This window comes from Triturus cristatus, chromosome 3_2 (assembly GCF_964204655.1).
Source record: "Triturus cristatus chromosome 3_2, aTriCri1.1, whole genome shotgun sequence".
Taxonomy (NCBI): Eukaryota; Metazoa; Chordata; class Amphibia; order Caudata; family Salamandridae; genus Triturus; species Triturus cristatus.
The window spans coordinates 473,758,589-473,778,719 of NC_140584.1; the positions used below are offsets into that span (position 1 = coordinate 473,758,589).

General features: G+C 46.3%; 1 protein-coding gene across 1 annotated transcript in view; it reads left to right on the forward strand.

Moving 5' to 3' along the window:
- The window catches only part of PSMA1 (proteasome 20S subunit alpha 1), a 146,729-nt gene extending 128,804 nt beyond the window's left edge, over positions 1-17,925 (forward strand). The window contains exon 10 of the mRNA XM_085648116.1: positions 17,681-17,925. Within this exon, the coding sequence (XP_085504242.1) occupies positions 17,681-17,737 (57 nt within the window). The 3' untranslated portion in view covers positions 17,738-17,925. The remainder of the gene's footprint in view (positions 1-17,680) is intronic.
- The last annotated feature ends 2,206 nt before the right edge of the window (positions 17,926-20,131 follow it).

Below are 20,131 nucleotides of genomic sequence, written 5' to 3' on the forward strand. Positions count from 1 at the left end.
TCAAAGATGCGTATTTCCACATACCCATTCACCCCTCACACAGAAAATATCTCAGGTTCACTATTCAAGGGCAGCACTACCAATTCAAGGTTCTTCCCTTCGGCGTGACAACAGCACCCAGAGTTTTCACAAAGTGCCTAGCTACTGTGGCTGCACATCTACGGAGGCAACACATTCACGTCTACCCTTACCTGGACGACTGGCTTGTTCAGGCAAAGTCAGCCCAGCAATGTGCCGGCCACATGTCCCGCACCATTCACCTTCTTCACAGTCTGGGGTTCTCACTAAATTACCCAAAATCACATCTCCAACCCGCACACGTACAACAGTACCTAGGTGCGACCATAGACACTCTGGCAGCCACAGCTCAGCCAAATTTAGTGAGAATCAACAGCATGCAAATGCTGATTTCCAAGTTCAAACCCCAACACTCCCTTCCCGCGCGAGTGTTCATGCAGCTGATAGGCATGATGGCCTCCTGCATTTTCATAGTCCCACATGCAAGACTACATATGCGCCCGCTTCAGGAGTGCTTAGCACGTCAATGGAATCAGGCTCAAGGGCAACTAAAAGACCTAGTGTTGGTGAGCGGTCGGGCATACAACTCTCTGCATTGGTGGAATCCACAAAACCTTTGCAAGGGCCGACCGTTCCAAGAGCCTGTTCCACAAATAATACTGACAGCGGACGCGTCTCTCCAGGGATGGGGAGCTCATGTACTCAATTACACAGTGCAGGGACTATGGACAATACAGCAAAAGAAGATGCACATCAACCTTCTAGAACTGATGGCAATCTTCCTGGCAATGAAAGCATTCAAAGTACACTTGTGCAACAAAGTCGTGTTGATCCGGACGGACAACATGATTGCCATGTACTATATACAGAAGCAGGGAGGAACACACTCTCCACAGTTGTCTCATCTGGCTCAGAGCATGTGGAAGTGGGCCATTCAGAGGAACATATTCCTCATGGCGGAACACCTCCCCGGCAAGGACAACCAGATGGCGGATCTGCTCAGCAGACACAGCCACCAGATGCACGAGTGGGAGCTACATCCGTCAGTACTCCAACCGTACTTCCAACAGTGGGGTCATCCAGAGATAGACCTATTCGCCACAAGCGAAAACGCAAAATGCCAAAGCTTTGCCGCCAGGTTCCCACATCCGCAGTCGCAGGGCAATGCGATATGGATGAACTGGTCCGGCAGATTTGCGTACGCTTTTCCCCCAGCACCATTGATACCACTGGTGGCACTCAAACTCAGACAACACTCACTGACACTCGTCCTGGTTGCTCCAACATGGGCACGCCAACCATGGTACACCACCTTTCTCGAACTTTCCGTGGTGCCGCATCAAAGGCTGCGGATCAAACCCGCGCATTTGACGCAGAACCATGGAGAGATTCAGCACCCAGATCCGCAACAGCTGAACCTGGCAATCTGGCTCCTGAAGTTCTAGAGTTTGGCTACCTAAACCTGCCACCTGACTGTATGGACATCATTAAGGAAGCTAGAAGACCCACTACCAGAGCTTGCTATGCAGCCAAATGGAAAAGGTTCGTCATTTATTGCAATAATAATGACATTAACCCGCTAGACGCATCCATCCAAAACATAATTTGTTACCTCTTACACCTCTACCGATGCAATCTGGCATACACCTCAATACGTGTCCATTTGACCGCAATATCAGACCGCAATATCAGCCTATCTCCAGAACAGGCAGCACCTCTCTTTGTTCAGAGTGCCTGCCATCAAAGCATTCTTGGAAGGACTCAAAAGAGTAATTCCTCCAAGCCACCCACCAGCTCCAATGTGGAACCTCAACTTGGTCCTCACACGCCTGATGGGTCCACCCTTTGAACCTCTACACTCATGCGAGATTCAATTCCTCACCTGGAAAGTAGCTTTCCTAGTAGCAATCACTTCTTTGAGGAGAGTTAGTGAACTCCAGGCACTAACCGTTCAAGAGCCATTCATACAGGTTCACACCAACAGGGTCGTACTACGTACCAACCCCAAATTCATGCCCAAGGTGATATCGCAGTTCCACATGAATCAAACCATTGAACTGCCTGTTTTCTTTCAAAACCCTCAAACTGTCGCAGAAAGAGCACTCCATACACTGGATGTAAAGAGAGCCCTCATGTACTATATAGACATGACTAAAGTCTTTAGGAAAACAAAACAACTCTTCGTTGCCTTTGCCCCACACCACAAAGCTAACGCCATCTCCAAAGCAGGTATAGCCAGATGGATCGTTAAATGTATTCAAATTTGCTATCAAAAAGCTAAACGCACATTAACGATTCCCCCACGAGCCCACTCAACACGTAAGTTAGGGGCCTCCATGGCTTTCCTGGGAAACATTCCTTTGCATGATATATGTAGAGCAGCCACCTGGTCCACTACACATACATTTACCAAACACTATTGTGTAGATGTGCAATCAAAACAGCAGGCAGCTGTAGGACAGGCTGTTCTCAAAACTCTTTTTCAGACCGCTGCATCTGGCACTGGTAGCCGCCGCTAATGGGAGGTACTGCTATGTATTCTATGCACAGATATGAATTCAGCAGCCCACATGCCTCGAACTGAATATGCTACTTACCAGTATGCATCTGTTCTTGGCATGTGGGGCTGCTGACATTCATATCGCCCACCCTCCTCCCCGGCGCCTGTAGCAGCTGCAGCTCTCAGAATTACTGTATAGCATGGTCATCACTTTCTGTATCTACTCCATCCCTGCCACAATGGCGAAAAACAATCTGAGGATGGAGAGGATGCCCATGCGCACTGTGGTCCAGGGTAGGAGTCACCTATCTCAGGATACTTCGAAGACTCTTCCAGGACAACAACGTGCAAACATCCGGACCCAACACTAGGCGGCGATCTATGCACAGATATGAATGTCAGCAGCCCTACATGCCAAGAACAGATGCATACTGGTAAGTAGCATATTCAATATCGGCCTTCCTCAAATGCTTATCAATAAATTACAGGAGGTTCTGAATGACGCAGCCAGGTTGATCTTTAGGCTGCCAAGACGGTCCCATGCTTCCCCTCTGTTGTGCAAATTGCACTGGCTCCCCATCAAGCAAAGAGCTAACTTCAAAGGTCTCTGCATTGCCCATAAAGCGATCTACGGCAAAGCCCCGGCCTACATTAAGGAACGCCTGAAGAACTATGTTCCGGGCCGTATGCTGCGGTCCTCAGAAGCCTGCCGCCTGCCCACCCCAGGATGCAATACCGCATCCAAAGGGGGCAGAGCCTTTTCCGTCCTGCTTCCACAACTTTGGATTCAATTGCCAGACTACTTGCGTAAGGAATCGGATCTCCTCCCATTCAGGAAAAAAATTAAAACATTCCTGTTCAGGGAGGCCCTGTAAACGTGCCTCACTGTGCTGCCATGCATCCGTTTCACGATATCTGGTAACTCTCTCAAAAGCGCTTAGAGACCCGTCTGTTATTAGCGCTATATAAAAATCAATTAACAATAACAATATATACATAAACCCACATATATATTAATATGCATCTATACAAACATGCAGCCTGATAAATATAGGCTAAAAATATAGGCTAAAAAATGCCTCAATCACATTCAATTTTTCAGTTAAAATCACTATGTACATTTTAACATATCTGCCACATAGAATATGAACACATTTAATTGCCAAACATATCCTTTATTTGAAAAGAAAAAAGACAAGAAAATCCAAAGGCATTGTTAGCCAATAGGCTGCATTGAAACCATAAGAGATAAAACTGGCACCGTGCCTTTAACCCTTTCGCTGCTAGGACTTTTCCATCCTGAGCGAAGCCTTTTTTTTGTGGCTATTTGGGGGTAGTTTGCGCTTAGTCCCCTGTAACGTTTTGTGCACATAAGGTATCCACGTCAGATTTGCGCCCTTTTTTTCCAACACCCTGAGGATTCTAAAGGTGCCCAGGGTTTGTGTATTCCCCTTGAGGGGACCCATAAATTAGCCAAAACACAGCAAAATTTTGTTTTGTTTTTTGAAAACATGGGAAAAAATTGCTGCAGAAAAAAGTCTGGTTTTTTTACCTGCAAATGGCATCAACAAAGGGTTTGTGGTGCTGAAATAACCATCTTCTCAGCTTTGAGGCACAGGCAGACGTTTGTCAGAAAACCAAACTTTTCTACACAGTTTTGGCATTTTACTGGGGCATAGCCGATTTTTCCTATTTATGTCCTTCTAACCTCCTACCAGTTAGTGGTAGTAATGGGTGTGAAACCAATAATGATTACCAGAAAGCTATACAATTCTGAAAACTAGACAAAATTCTGAATTCAGCAAGGGGCCATTTGTGTAGATCCTTGACTTTTTTTTTCTATAGAAACTAACAGTTGAAAATAGAAAATATTTAAATTGAGTTGAAAAAAACAGCCATTTGTGCCAACGTTTTCACCTGTAACTTCTTTGAAGTATAACACATTTTTTAAAGAAATATACCTTTGCATCCGCTGGACCCTTCAGGTTGTGGGGATATATAGGACATGTAGGTTCACCAAGAACCAGCGGAACCCAGAGCCAATAACTGAGCTGCGTCTTGCAATGTTTTTTCATTGTGTACCAAGTATATAGCAATTCATTTGGTAAAATATAAGGAGTGAAAAATAGGTACCAAGAAAACCAATATATTTCGTTAATGGGAACAACATATAGAGTTTATTTATAAGCAGTGTTTTTTTGCACATCTCCAAAATTCTGGGTACCCATACAAGCATGTGAATTAGAGGTCATGTTTCAAAATGACTTATTTTTTTACAAATTGTCTTATATTTGGAAGGCAGAAATGCACACAAAGTCAATTGGTAATAACACTTGTTCTACATTTCTGTGTTCCCCAAAGTCTCCTGTTAAAAATAGAACCTCACTTGTGTGGGTAGGCCTAGTGCCCGCGTTAGGAAACAGGCCAGAACGCAACATGGACACACCACATGTTTACAGTGAAAGCTGACCCTTTTCTGCAAAGTGCCTAGCTGTGAATTTTGAACCCTAGCTCTGCCGTCACCTAGGGAAACCAAGCAACCCTATACATATTTGAAAACTAGACACCCAGGGGAATCCAGGATGGGGTGACTTGTGTGGCTCTCACCAGGTTCTGTTACCAAGAATCCCTTGCAAATCTCAAACACATTCTCCTCACATTTCTGTGATGGAAAGTTCTGGAATCTGTATGGATCCACAAGCTTCCACCCACCCCGCATTCTCAAAAGATTCCCGATAAAAATGGTACCTCACTTGTGTGAGCGGTCCAAGCACCTGTGACAGGCAAGGGCACAAAACGTATTGTGGAGACATCAAAATTACCTATCACAAAACTATCTGGTTTTGCAACGGGGGGAGGGGCACCTGGGTTTTTGGACCCGGGCTCGGCGGCCATCTGGAGAAACCTACCAAATACAAACATTTCTGAAAACTAGACACCCGGGGGAGTCTAGGGAGGTATGGCTTGCCTGGACACCCGCCCCAGCATTTTCCTACCCAGAATCCACTGCAAACCTCCTATTTAGCTGAAAAAAAATCACATTTTTCACACATTTCTGTATGGGATCACTGTACCGGCACAAAAGGCCTACCACCCAGCGTTCCCCTTGGTTTCCGGAGTCCCAATTTGCCTTCTGTTTTGGGGGCAGAAATACTTTTTGGGGGGTGTGGGTGGGGGCAGTAGCATGCCCATTTTGGGCAGCCCCCACCCCTACGTATAAAAAAAAAAAACAACAATCCCCTGGTGCCTAGTGGGGTTTCTGCCCTGCCCCCAGGGGGGTGGGGGGGGCAGATAGGGGACTATTGCCCCCATCTGCCTCCTAGGGGGGTAGGGGCAGAAAGACACTGGAATTTTGTTTGAGGGTGGTGGTGGCGGCATTGGCATGCCCATTTCAGGCAACCTCCACCCCTATATACATAAAAAGAAATACCTGGTGCCTAGTGTGCTTTCAGATTGGGGGCTATTACCTCCATCTGCCTCCCAAGGGGGGCAGAAAGACTGGAATTTTGCGGTGGTGGGGACATTGGCATGCCCATCTCGGACTGCCCCCACCCCTAAATACAAAAATAAAATAATCCCTGGCATCTAGTGGGTTTTTTTCCCCAATGCGGGATATCCCCAAGACCAATTGGGGGGAGCAAAGGCCCTTGCCCAAGGGGCCGCTCCCCCCCTCTCTGGTGTCCAGTGGGTGAATCCCTGCTTCTGCGATCAACTGAATCAACCATGTCAACAGACATCCTTCTTTATTTCCATCTTTATTTCTCTCCCCATGCTGTTTGGCATTGAACTCTTCAAAGTCAAGCATTCGTTCTATCTAGTACCTTAAAGTACTAGATAGAAATCGTCTCACAAGTATGTGTCCTCCAAATGAAATTTTAAACTTTTCACGCTTTTAGGCTAGTAATCTCATTATCCAGAGATAGAAAAATCCTTGAAGCATCAATCACACTCCGCATACTGTACCCATGCAGAATCCCATAATGATAACCCTTGTATTTTGCCTATATACACCTGTATTTTCTAGTGATCATAAACATCCCTGGATATAGTTGCACTTTTTTAGTATTAAAAATGGTCTGGCCCACTTGCTGTTAAACAAACCAACACTGGATACCACAATTCTAACCAGTTAAAGGGTGCTTAGAGTATTGGTTCAAAATAGGTTTCATTATTGGTCCTGAATACTTTGACTGGGCCAAAACAAATGTCCTTCATGCTAGTAAATGAATGTCTAGACCTAGTCCACAAACACAAACGTACTTCCCTTCTCAACCTCGATGCTAAACTTTACTCTTCCATTCTCTCGTTGCGCTTACAAGACCTGATGCCGGCGTTGATTCACCCTGACCAATCCGGTTTCATCAAGGGGCGGCAAACTCATGATAACACTAGAAGGGTGGTCCACCTTATTGAGAAGGCCAACCGGTTTAACAGCCCGGCGGTATTGATTGGCCTGGATGCCGAGAAGGCATTTGACCGGGTGGACTGGCAGTTCCTGTTCCGGACCCTTCACGCCTTTGGATTCTCGGACAGGTTCGTGACCATGCTTAAAGCCAACTATAGCGGCCCCCGGTCTAGAGTCGCGGTGAATGGGTATTTATCCCCCTTCTTCTCGCATTCGCGGGGCACGCGGCAGGGTTGCCCTCTCTCCCCCTTGTTGTTCGCCCTGAGTATCGAGCCCCTAGCGATGGCGATCCGGGAACACCCGGATATCCGGGGACTGCCCTTTACAGGGGAGCAACACAAGATTTCCTTGTTTGCGGACGATGTCCTCCTATCCCTTGCGGATCCGGCGCACTCCATCCCCCATGTGCAGAGGGCCCTGGCGCACTTTGAGGAGGTGGCGGAGTTTCGGGTCAATTATGGCAAGTCTTGTATCCTCAATCTCACGCTCTCGTCGGTGGAGGTGGACCGACTCCGACCGCTCTCGCCCCTGCCGTGGTCCCGCTCTTCCATATTGTATCTAGGGGTTCGTTTGACCCCCAAGGTTGGTAAGCTGTATTCCGCCAACTTCCCCCCGCTCTTGGCGACTATCCAAACTGATATGTAGCGCTGGAAGCCGTTGTTTATCTCCTGGCTGGGCAGGATCCATGCGATCAAGATGACGCTCCTACCGAAGCTCTTATATTTATTTCAGGCCCTCCCTATTGTCCTCGACGGGGATTTCTTCCGCCGCATAAAGACCCTCATGCTCCGCTTCATGTGGCAGGGGGGCTGGGCTCGTTTATCCTTTGCCACTCTTCGGCGACCGCGAGCGGAGGGGGGGGTGGGCCTCCCTGACGTGCATCTCTGTTATAAAGCAGTGCAATTGAGGGTCTTGGTGGAGTGGACCCAACCCCTTTCGGAGAAGCATTGGCTCCACATGGATAGGAGTGTGGCGGGTCGCACGATCTGGGACCTGGTGTGGAAGCCTAAGGGGGATAGGCCCAAGAATGCTTACATTAGCACCCCTACCGGCACCACCCTTAAGGTCTGGGACTCGGTTTCAGGAGACGAGCGCTGGACTACTTTCCCATCGCCTTTAACACCCATACATTTCAACCCGGCCTTTCCGCCTGCACATCGGGAGGGCCCTTTTGATGCCTGGAGGGAGGGAGGCTGCCTAGCCCTCACGCATCTGTTCCATGGCCATGCCCCGCTGACTTTCCCGAATTGTGGGCGGGACTATGGGATTGCCGAGACGGAGCAGTTCCACCACGCTCAGTTGCTCCACTGGGCCCTATCTCCGTCGGTTCGAGAGGTGGCAACTCGGCCGCCCACCCCCTTTGAGGCCTTTCTCTCTCGAGCCACGACCATGTGCGGGGCCATCTGTTTCATCTATAGACACCTTCTGACCACTGCGGTCTCGCCTCGGCCACGATACATGGGTCATCGGGAGGGCCTCCTTGGGCGTGGCATCACGGATGGGGAGTGGTCCCATCTGTGGCGGGACCTGGCCAGACATAATCACTCGATGGAACTTCGAGAGGCACATGTTAAAACTATGATGGATTGGTACCTCTCCCCTGACAAGCTCCATCGCATCTTCCCCGGCTCCTCAGACAGATGTTGGAGGGGATGTGGTTTGTTGGGGGACTTCCGCCATATTTGGTGGGACTGCCCGGTCATCCGCCCTTATTGGGAAGAGATCCTGTCCCATATTAGGGACATCTTGGGGTACCCGATCAGGGATTCCCTGGAGCATGTGCTGTTGGGCCTTCGGGACCCGCTTCTAGAACATCAGACTCGAGCGGACAAGAAGATCCTTTGGCTCTGCATAGGGGCGGCCAAGGTCACTCTAGCGGCGGCCTGGAAAAAGAGGGAAGCCCCAGCGATTTCTCTGTGGCATGCGAGGCTGTGGAAGTTGTTGAGCATGGAGCGCATGGCGGACATATTTCTGGGGGACTTTAAAAATGTTGTTTTTTTGTTGGGGGCCCTTGGTGCGCTTTGTCTGGCGGGTTACCGGCCGCTGTTTGCCCACCATCGGTCCGAGCCCTCCATTTGTTTCAGGTTTGAATATTATTGGATGATCGCTGAAGTGTGATTGTGTGCTGCCACCACTGGGGGGTGGGGAGGGTGTTGGGGTGGTGGGGGGGTTGTTTCCCCTTCCTCCCGGTTTCATTTTAGTTTTTCTTTGGGTTACTGTGACAGTTCTAAACGACAAGAGGGGAGAGTCCGCGGTACTGGGATTGGCTGGTCTGGCCCCGGTACCTTCACTGCTGTTGTCCATTCTTGGTGGGCGGGATTCCGACGGCCGTATTGCATCTGTGTTGGAGGCCTGGACTTGGACCCTCTTATTCTCCTTTAAATTTCTAGCTTGGCTGGGCCGGACAGCAGGACATTTGCTAGTCAAAGCGCCCCCCCGCCCCAATTTGTGTATTTCCCCTGCGTGGGAATTGTTGCGGGATTGCCGCGTGTGTTTTTTTAAAATGTATTTTTCCCCCTTTTTTCCCTTCCCTTGTTTATATCTTAATAAAAACACCTTTGAGAAAAAAAAACGTACTTCCTCAATCTCTTGAAGATAGCAGTAGTCTTAAATTGAAACAGACCGGCCCGGTGGTCTGATGAACTGCATGCATGGGGACTGTGTACCTTCCTTGGACAAGGGATGTATCGTATGTCTAGTATCATTGTGGCCAGTCGCCATGCCTGCTGGATACTGAGCCTGCCACGCTTTTCTGAGCCTCTGCTCTCAGGGCGCCCAGAAAAAAAGCCTGTCCGGGAAGAGGGTGCAACACCCCCTCCCACAGGATAATAATAATAAAAGTCATTTGTTGAGCGCGCAGCTACCCCAAATGGGGTGTCCCGGCGCTATAGTAGACAGTGATCAAGGCAGAGAGCAGCGCTAGACTAGTCATTTCGAATAAAAAGCCAGGTCTTCAAGGCCCTTCTGAATTCCAGTTCGAACTGCATCATGCGAAGGTGAGGGGGGAGGTTATTCCAACATCTGGTGGTACCCACTTCAAATGTTCTGCCTCTCATTCTTGCTTTCACAAAGCGCGGTGTGACGAGAAAGCGTTAGTGATTGGACCTTTGAGATCTGTCTTGTTGATACGGGCGGAGTCTCCTTCTCAGATAGATAGGCCCTCTCCCTTTGTCTGCTCGAAAGGCAAATGTCAGTGTCTTAAATTCAATCCGCTTGGCTATCGGTAGCCAGTGCAGTTGTCTAAGGTACGGAGAGATGCGGTGTCGGAGCGGGACCCCGCAGACCAGTCGGGCTGCAAAATTTTTAATGATCTGCAGTCTATGGATCAGTCCAAGCGGCAGACCCATGTACAGGCCGTTCGCATAATCAAGATGGGAAGTGATTGAAGCATGGACCACGGTTTTGCGGGTTGAGTCAGGCAGGAGGTTAATACATTTCCTGATGGTTTTAATTTTGCCAAAACAAACCGCCGAAATCGATTGTACATGGGTCGTAAGGAACAGATCTTTGACCCACCTCACACCCAGATTTTTGACCGAGTCCTTTGGGGTAGGGGCATCGCCCAGTTCCTATGGCCACCATACATTGGATGGGGGAGGGGTCGGTTGATTAAAAAACAAAACCTCTGTTTTGTCCGCATTAAGTTTTAGGAAATTGCGGTTCATCCAGTCAGGGATGTTTTTGAGACATTCTTTTAGTGGGTCAAAGGTGGAATCTGATACTCCGCTAAAAGAGAACAATAGCTGAGTATCATCAGCGTAGGAAGTCACCTTAATCCCCATTTTGGTGGTAAGCTCCGCCAAGGGTGTTAAGTAAACATTAAAGAGAAGCGGTCTCAGGGCTGAACCCTGGGGTACCCCCCATTTCAGAGGTTTGGCGGGCGAGGTGAAGGGGTAGGTCAGGACCTGTTGGTTTCCGCCATGCAAAAAAGATGTCAACCAATTCAGAGCTGTACCCTGGATGCCTATGTCCTTCAGTCGGTCTAATAAGATGGGATAAGACACAGTGTTGAATGCTGCAGATAAATCTAACAGCACCAACATGGCCTTAGCGCCTCCATCCACCGTCCAGCGTATGGAGTCCGCCATTTCAATTAGAGCTAATTCAGTACTAAATCCTGGGCGAAATCCGGATTGAGACTCATGTAGGAGATCATTAGACTCGATAAACGCTGCCAATTGCTGGTGTACTAGTTTCTCTAAAACTTTCGCCGGGGCAGGGAGCAGGGAAATCGGCCTATAGTTACTGGTGACTTTGGGGTCAGCATTGGCTTTCTTCAAGATTGGAAGAAGAAAAGCGTGCTTCCAAGCTGAGGGAAAGACACCCTGTCTAATAGATGAATTCCAGATGGTATTTAAGTGGGGGTTGAGACACTCAGCGAGGGAGCTGTATAGTTTGGCTGGCCATGGGTCACCCGGAGACCTTGATTTGCATTTCTGAAGCTCTGTCAGTGATGCTGCCATGGAGATCCCAGCAAAATCTGAGAAAACTGGCCTAGGAGTCTGCTCAAGTTTATGAGCATATGTCATCCCAGAGAGACAAGGAACTGCGGGGAAGGAAGAAAAAATCGGAGCGATTTATTATTATTTTTTATTTTTTTTTCTCTCCTCGAAAAAATCAGAGATTTTGTTACACAATTTCTGTGAGGGTGGACAAGCGTGAGTGAGCGCGGCTGGATTCGTGAAAGACTTCACTATTTTCAAGATTTCCCTAGAAGAGTTCTTAGCATTAGTAATACGTTCGGCGAATAATTCTCTTTTTTTTATGATAAGGAGTTTATGATAATCTTTGAGTGCTGCACGATAACCGCTTTTGCTTTCCTGTGAGTAGGTTATTCTCAAGATGCGCTCCAATCTTTTACATTCCGATTTTTTTTTTTTTTTTTTTTTTTTTTTTGCTCTGATATCCTCAGAAAACCAGGGCACGGAGGGGGACGTTCTTGTAGAGTTGACTGGTCTCAGAGGCGCCATTGTGTCGAGAGCATCACTGACCCATTTGTTGAGATTCGTGATGCTAGTCTCTAAATTATTTAAGGAGGGAAGGGAGTTCTGCAAGTTTTCCTAGAGTGACTCTGCGGTAACCCTACTCCAATTCCTTCAGAAACCTTTTGGGATGGAGGGGGTTCTCCCTTCTCTTTTCCAGTGTATCCCAAACGGAATCAGGAATTGGTCTGACCAGATCACAGGTTCAGGAGGATGGACTGTCAGGTGGGGGAGGTTTGAGCAAGTAAGGTCTAGTGTATGGCCAGCCTTATGTGTAGGGAATAACTCGTGTTGCGTTAGATTGCAGCAGGCCAAAGAGGAAGTGAAGTTAGTACTGTATGGGCAAGTAGGATCATCCACATGAAAGTTAAGGTCGCCTAGCATTGTGAAGTTAGAGTACCGTGTGCTGGCCTGTGCGATATAGTCCACAAGGAGGGAAGGGTGTAGATTTAAGGCTGCAGACAGTCGGTCTATAAAGCAGGAGTCCTGAGCAGGAGGTGGAGGCAGAGAGTTTTATATAGGAGGGAAGTCCTTCAATGTTATCAACCTGCTCAAAGTTGGGAGTGGTGATCTCCCATATCACTTTATGGATGATCGCTAAACCCCCTCCCCCCCCTGGATTCTTGCTTTGTCTATTAACACAAACTATGCCATAACCCTTGGGGATAGCTAGTGTTACTGTGGGATTGGAGTCTTCCTGTAGCCAAGTCTCTGTCAAAAACTTAAGGTCCCAGTTAACTACTAGGGACTGATGTATGTCCAAGGCGTGCTTGGGCAGAGATCTACAGTTGATCAGGCAGGCTTTTAGGTCCACAACCAGAGGGGGCTTAGCAAGGTTAACGCAAAGACCCTTAGGTCGCCCCATGTTGTGATTGGTGGTAGGGGTAAACCCACAGCCCTGACATGGAAAGGACTGCATTGAACCTCCATGTGCAAGAAGAGTTGGATTTCAGCAGGTGGCAAGTCTGAGGGCAAGTAGCTCCTTGCGACTCCAACTGAGCAGGGAATCTCTGGGAATTTGGGCAGCATCACTGACATGCTGATTAGCCTTCATAGGCTGGCAAGCTTCAAAGATCTGCCACCTTTGGATGTGAATCTGGTTCCCCTCGCAGGAGGGGAAACCGCCCCCTCCCCCCCTTTTGTCCAGGACCCCATGGCACCTGGAAAGGTGGGAAAATTAGCTTGTCAGTTAGGCGTGCCACCTCCAGACTAGTACCACCCCTAGGGTGGGCTCCCCTGAGGTGGACATCTTTGGGATCGCATGCTTAGAAATTCTGGGACAGGGTTAGGCCCACTTCCCACAAGAGGTAGTCATATAGGGGGTGTAATGTCCCCAATGGTCATTAGCCCAATTGGTTACTACTCTACACTCCTCTAATGCCCCTAAATTCAGTATTTAGGCGAGTCACTGGAACCAGAGAAGCAGATCGTGACGACCTGAATATACTAGAGCTTCTCTTAGCCAAAGTTCATTTGTTCCAGGACCCAGAACGGGAAACTCTAAGCTAAGAGGGGACACCGAAGAGCTGCAAAAGAGAAGATGCAGCTGACCTGGTACCAGCCCTACCGGCTTGTCTTCATCCCTGATCGAAAAACTGCACACAAGTCGACTCATCCTGCAGCTGTTGACTCCAGAACCTTGGCAGGACTGCTTAACTTCGATAAAGACCCAAGACTTCCTGTGAACAGCTGACTGGTTCTCTTGCATCCTGAAAAAACTCTGAAACAAAGACTGAGGCCTCAGAAAACACCAAAACCCGACACCTGAAGCCACCACTGCACCCGTCCCTCCAAGCCTGAATCAAAGTGGGCCAACGGTGTCAACAAGGTCCCCCAGCCCACTAGAGCTCGAGTCCATTGTGGTTTCACCCTTCGTGAATTCCCCGATGTCGCCTGCAGCCTCTGCATGCAGGCCTCCCGGTAAGAAAACCCAACGCCTAAAGTCACCTCTACACCCATTGCCCCCGGGCCTTGGAGAAGAGGACCAAGTGTGTCTCTACGTCCCTGAGCATCGCAAGACCAAGCCTCCCTGGTGGTTCAGTCCGGCTGGCCTTCCAGCCAGAGCCTGCAGCCTATTTTCGCAGTGACCGATCTCCATAGAAAAACATTGCTCTCCCGACGCTGTTTTGCACCCTGCACCCAGCTGCCCCTGTGCCACTGGTGGTGCACTTTTGGTGTTCCTTGGACCTTGCCCACCACTAACCTTATCTCCTGGAGATGGTCCCGTAAGTCGCTGTACTGTACCTGTTTGCAAAACTTTTTCTTCCTTCCGTAGGATTACATTGCAGACCCAAAAATTGCCATGTCAACTGTTTGATCTGAAAATAATTTATATATAAAAACGTACATAACTGAAAGATTTCTCTCTGATGCCTAAACATATTTTAAAGAGATTTGCTATTTTTTTAAATTGGTGTGGATCTTCTTCTTGAGTCGTGTATGTTATTTATTGATTATTGTGTGTTTGCAAATGTCTTGCTCCTCTGTATTAAGCCTAAGGCTGCTTGACCACACTACCCCCTAACAGAGCACTTTGGGATTGCATAGCAAGCGCCTGTCGACTCATAAGGGAACCCCTGCACTCTCTACACAGCATATCAGATTTTTAATATATATCATAAAAAGTGCCAGCTAACTACACAAAACCAATGGAACTCCATGAAAAACCCTTGGTTAAAGTTGTCTTTTAGTTCTCTACCAATATAATTTGATTGCTTCTCTTTAAAATAAATAAATAAAATTCCCTAATGAAGACCTCAGTTTGAGGGATGTTCTGATGACGATGCAAACTGTAAAGATCACTGGAAATCGAAAGTTTAAGCATGCCACTAAATATCTTATTCCAGTTCCTTCCAGGTAGATTCTTTTATAGCACCCGTAAAGCCATTTTTGGGATGGTAATTTCCCATGCATTGGATACAGGTGTTCAAACCTACCATGAGTGATGCAAATGCATGTAAAGTATCCTAACTTTTTACCAACCCAGCTAATACGCCAATCTAGCAAGCGCCCTGCGGCCTAAGCCTGCCCATAGTAATGCCAAGATCCAGAACTGGTTCTGTGACTTTAAAAGCACGCCAAACTTGCTCTTTTTTGTCGACCTGGGACTACTGTCCATGTTCTGGGTTGTTGACGTGAAGCAGTGGTGGGATATTTTTTATTTTATAAAACAATTGTCCTGAACAGACCTTTTTCTACGTCTGAGGAATGAGACCTACCTGAAATTTCCGCTTCAGTGTGGCATCCACTGCCCTTTGTGGTTGTGACATTCTGTGTCCATGTCGAGTGTATGCCTACATTGTGCATTTGTAGCCGATTATTTGCAGGGACAGATAGTGTGCAGTGAGTGTGTTTGCTGGGACCAGTGGGATCAATTTTGGATGGCTGCTGGTTTAGCATGGCTTGGCACATGAGTGAAGATGGATACAGTTTTCCCATGACAGTGGAAATACATGGCTTGCATTCCCTTTCCTTTAGGGTGGAGTCCCAGACACTGAAGTGAGGAAGAATGGAGACAGGGTCATTTCTAGAGAATTGTATAAAGACCCTTTAGCAAGGAAATGCTGATCAGATTTTCCATAGCAATGCCATCAGGTGGAGTTTTGGGGAGAGGGTCCGAGTCAGCAGATCCTGTTAACGTAGGTGGAGATTCTTGGCAAAGCCTGCCCTTTGTTCTTTCCCTGATTGCTACTTCAGGAAGGCTGCTGAAAGCCAAGTGCAGAAATTTCACACTTCATTGTGCCCCTATTTTGGATTCCCCTGCTTGGAACCAGTATCATCACTACCCGCTGCAAGAGCTTTCACCTTTCACAAAGACGTTTTCTGCACTACAGCCAAAAAACATTTGAAGGCAACCGTCCAAACCGTAACAGAACCGTAGACTGTGGTTCCACATCCCCTGTCTAGAAAACGAGTATACAAATGGGACTCAGACAACCCCTGTAAAGAAACTTTAAGCCAAACAGTGTGCTTGAGGATGGTGTGTCCGCTGCAGATCTGGGACTCGTTCCCCGAGGAGCCATTGTTGCTACCGAAATGGGGGACCTGCTTCGGACCAGACACCCCAACTTCTAAAGAATAGCACCAGTCAAACTGTCTTGTTGTGCTGAATCCCTTACCTGGTCCGAGGAGCAAGGATGCTGCTACGAATGATTGACCCTGAGAGTGTTGCCTGACAATCGCATCATTCAGCTCCAGCTACCCTTCGAAGACTGTTGCAAGTGCACAAATATATACGTGTAGAAACTTACCCTTGCCATCAAAGAATTCTTTCGGTTTAAGTACTATCCAGACTGACCTACAAGTTGCCAATGTGGCGATGGCTTATTGAACTTTAACTTGCTCTTTATTTTGCCTGAGAACGAACCACGGGAAGTCACCATAAACATTGGGGTTCATCATAGATTTAGGAGAGGGTCACTGTAAAGTGTGTAGTGATTAGCTAAGATTCCTAGGGTTCGATAACTTACCTTTCATTTATGCTCCCATATAATTGCATATTATTCTGTTTTGTTGTGATGTTAATATACTTTGTTTTACTAAAGGACCAACACTGGGCTAGGCAGTGATTTATTATGAGTTTTTGTTCTGAATCTCTTCTCTATCTCCCCTCCCATCACCCATCCCACCCCCATGAGAAGAGTGGGACTGCTCACCCTTATTAGCCTGAGAGAGAAGTTCATAAGAAGTTGTACTTGACCCAGTTTGCAGAGCCACAATGGGGCGGGCCCCAGCACACCCCGCAGGAAACTACCATTCCTCTTGGAGGTTCTTTTAGATTTGTTTTGGAGAGCTGACTTAAAAAATGCTCAATTATGTATAAATATTTTTGCCTGGCTTCATTAACCCTTTCGATGCGCATGACGGAGCGGTTCCGTCATGCGCGTCGGTTGCGCTGTGCGCATGATGGAACCGCTTCGTCATGGCCCCGCCCACGCACCGAACCTTCAGCACAGCGCGGAAATCCGCGCCGCACTGAAGGGGTTAAGCTAATTGTTTTTGACTTTTATTATATATAAATTTTGAGTTGTCCAGTTCCCCCTGAACATAGACTACTGAAAAATTTAAGTTTGGGTCCAAAGCCTTGTACTTTTTTGACCCACATGGAGATAACTGGAGAAGGGCGATTGGTTGTTTCAAACTGACGTCATAAACAACTATTTTCAAAGTAGAAAAAGAATATCAAGATTCCGGCAGCTACACCCTCAGTTTAGAGTATGCTTCCAGAAAACATAGTGTGTGACCTTAACTTACCAATAAGGATGATATTACTTTGTCATTCTTCTGTACAGTGATATAGAGAGTAGGATGACCGTGGTAAATCAAAGCAAACCGGGCTTCATAGGAGATTCAATTTCATGGTGTAATTCAAAAGGTTTGTGGTAAAGTTTTGTAAAGTATTACTTATAAAGAAAAGTGTGTACCTTTAGCTATGAGTGGCTGTACATTTCTAGGCAGTTTAACAAGGTTGTTTTCAGGGTTGCTGAAGCTTCACAATCTACCTCAAAGTTTTCTCTCCCGTAGGCCTATCATTTTTTGTTTTCAATGAAATGCTTCAACAGCTCTGCACTCAAACTCTCACAAGTTGATCTTGACCGACTCCACAACCAATGAGGATGCAGCCTTATAGCACTGCATGCTGAGCGGTTGAAATATCTGTAAGACCGTTAGGAGAATGTTGGAAGCTATTTTGTCCTGTTAAATACGAACTATTTTGAATGTGTAATTGTAAGTATTTTAGTTTTAATTGCATTGTCTTACTATTTTATGCTTAAGGTTGCACAGCCTGCTGAAGAAGTCGTAGAGAAGGCAGAAGAACCAATGGAGCACTAATCTTCAGTCAACAGGCGTGGTATCAGAAGAAAGTATCCTAGCGCTGACGACTACAATTTAATGATATCACATTTATTTTTGAAGGCCATTTCTCAGTTAGCAAAAAAATGCACCAATTACTCACGTTCTCTTTGACCTGCATATTACTTTTTTGTAATGGAAATCGTGGAATAAATGTTTTTCTTGAACTGTTTTTTTTTTTTTTATCTCCTTTAAAAAAAAAAAATAATAAGTATTACATATTTTCCTATTCTCCTTAGGTGGTGATATACATGTTTTTATATGAACTGAATAACGTACCTTATATAATGAAGTATATATGGGGTATACTTATGCTAAAGCCATGGGAGGGTGTCGTTTATTTTGGGTGTTTCTGATATTGATTGATAATAACGATGGAACTACTTGCTGAATACCAATGAGATATTGCACTAGTAGCGATGCCAGAAATGAACATATGTTGCAGCATATCTTGTACCATTATGCTGTTTTGCAGAACGTAAAAGTGTTTCTTTTGCTCTTAGAACGATCAAATTCCTAGTTCATTGAATTGCCTTGAGTTCAGTGGCTAAAGCTATTAAAACTAAAATCCAATGATGCTAGAAAACCGAAAAGGTTATGTCTTTCCTAAATGTACTGACTCCAATATACATTCAGTTTCTGAACAACAAACATATTTTTGCAATCTGATTTAAGCCCAGTGATAAGTGTACCTCGTGCATGGCACAGCTCGCGGCCCCTTTGAGTTGAACACTGATCTTTTTAGTTCCCTTTTCACTGACCTTATGATGCATACTAGAGCATAAAAGTGAATTGGAATACACAAACTCTAGCATTGGAAGTATTTATCTCAGTTTTTAGAAATTTGGTGTTTTGGCAACTGTAGATGTTGATCTTGTCCAGGAGAACATAGGGAGGTGAATAATGAGTCTCCCACAGGAGGTGCAAGTTAATTAATTAAGGGGAAACGATACGTTCTCCCAACACTTTCAATCAGAAAACATTAATAGGTATCCTCACCCACTACTCTACATCAGGAATACCTGATTAATCACCGTCTGCTCAAGAAATACAATTATTTCTTTTGTAGGACCCTCACCCACTCTAGTAGTGCCATGCTTCATCATCGGGTCTCACCCTGGGCCATAAAAAACCAGGATGGGCTCAACCATATTCCAGGTAGCACTTTGAGTAATTGATAGCAGCCGGGGTCGGGGAAAATAAAAGTACCTTTAGCGATCCAGGTTCCCCTTTTAATATCGTTTGCTCAGGTACGGTTAAAAACTAAAGGATGGGTAAAAATAGTGAGTAATGGCCCTGTTAGCCTATTTGATGTGTTTCAGCCCGTAGAAGATGGCCACTAAGGGTCCTTGGGCTTTCGTCCGGACACAATCTTGCCCAGGATTTTTTGCACTCCTGTCTGTTACTTTTAGATGGGGGACAAATGAGCATAAGATATATAGGCATGCAGAAAACAGGCTTACTAGCCTATTGTATGTGGACAATCTCCACTTTTTGTTCCTGTGGAAAGAACAAATCATACATACATAATCGTGAATACATTGTCATACGGTTTCAACTTCACAAAATTCGTGCAACTCTGTCGTGACTTCGGACACTAGTCCCACTCGTTTTTCTCTGTGACCCATAAACTCAAGCAATTGTAGATTATCTCAGTACACATAAGCCTAACTGCTGTGGGCAAACAAAAACATGTTGACACACGTGGTAACTATGAAGGACATATATCGGCAAGCAGAAGTGAAATATTAATGAAACCAGATGCCAATTGGTGTTTTTTAAATGCACAGTAATTCTTACCGTAAACCAATAACCATTTAAGTGATATGGTAGGAAGAGGGATGCGTACCCCTGTAGTCACACACTGTATCAGAGGATTTAAAGATCACAAAAAGTTCATCAAAATCCAGTGGAATAATGAACTAAAAAGAAAACCAGTTGTTAAGATCAACACTTAATTCGTCAAGTACCTTCTTGCCAGTGGTGGCTTGTCCTGCAGGGCATTGGGCTTTGCACTGCAGCTTTATCCCCTCACTCTTATAAGGAAAAACACATACTCTATCTTGGTAGCATCTGTTATCTTTGAAAGTGGTGAGGAGTACTACTTGCCCTGGATTTCAGTGAACCTGACATTCTATTGGGGGTTATCTGAGGGTAGGGCAGGGTGGTTCCCCCAGAAACATTTGGAACAAGCATTTGCAATGCAATAGGTCTCGCATTATTAAAGTTTGAGCTATTGGCATTGCTAAATAATGCGACACCAATAGCTTAAACTTTAATAATGCGAGACCTATCGTTTAATAAAAATACATGTCGAAAAAGCACCTACATAGAATGTGAAACCTGCAAACTTCAGGAAAGTGGCTGGCACCA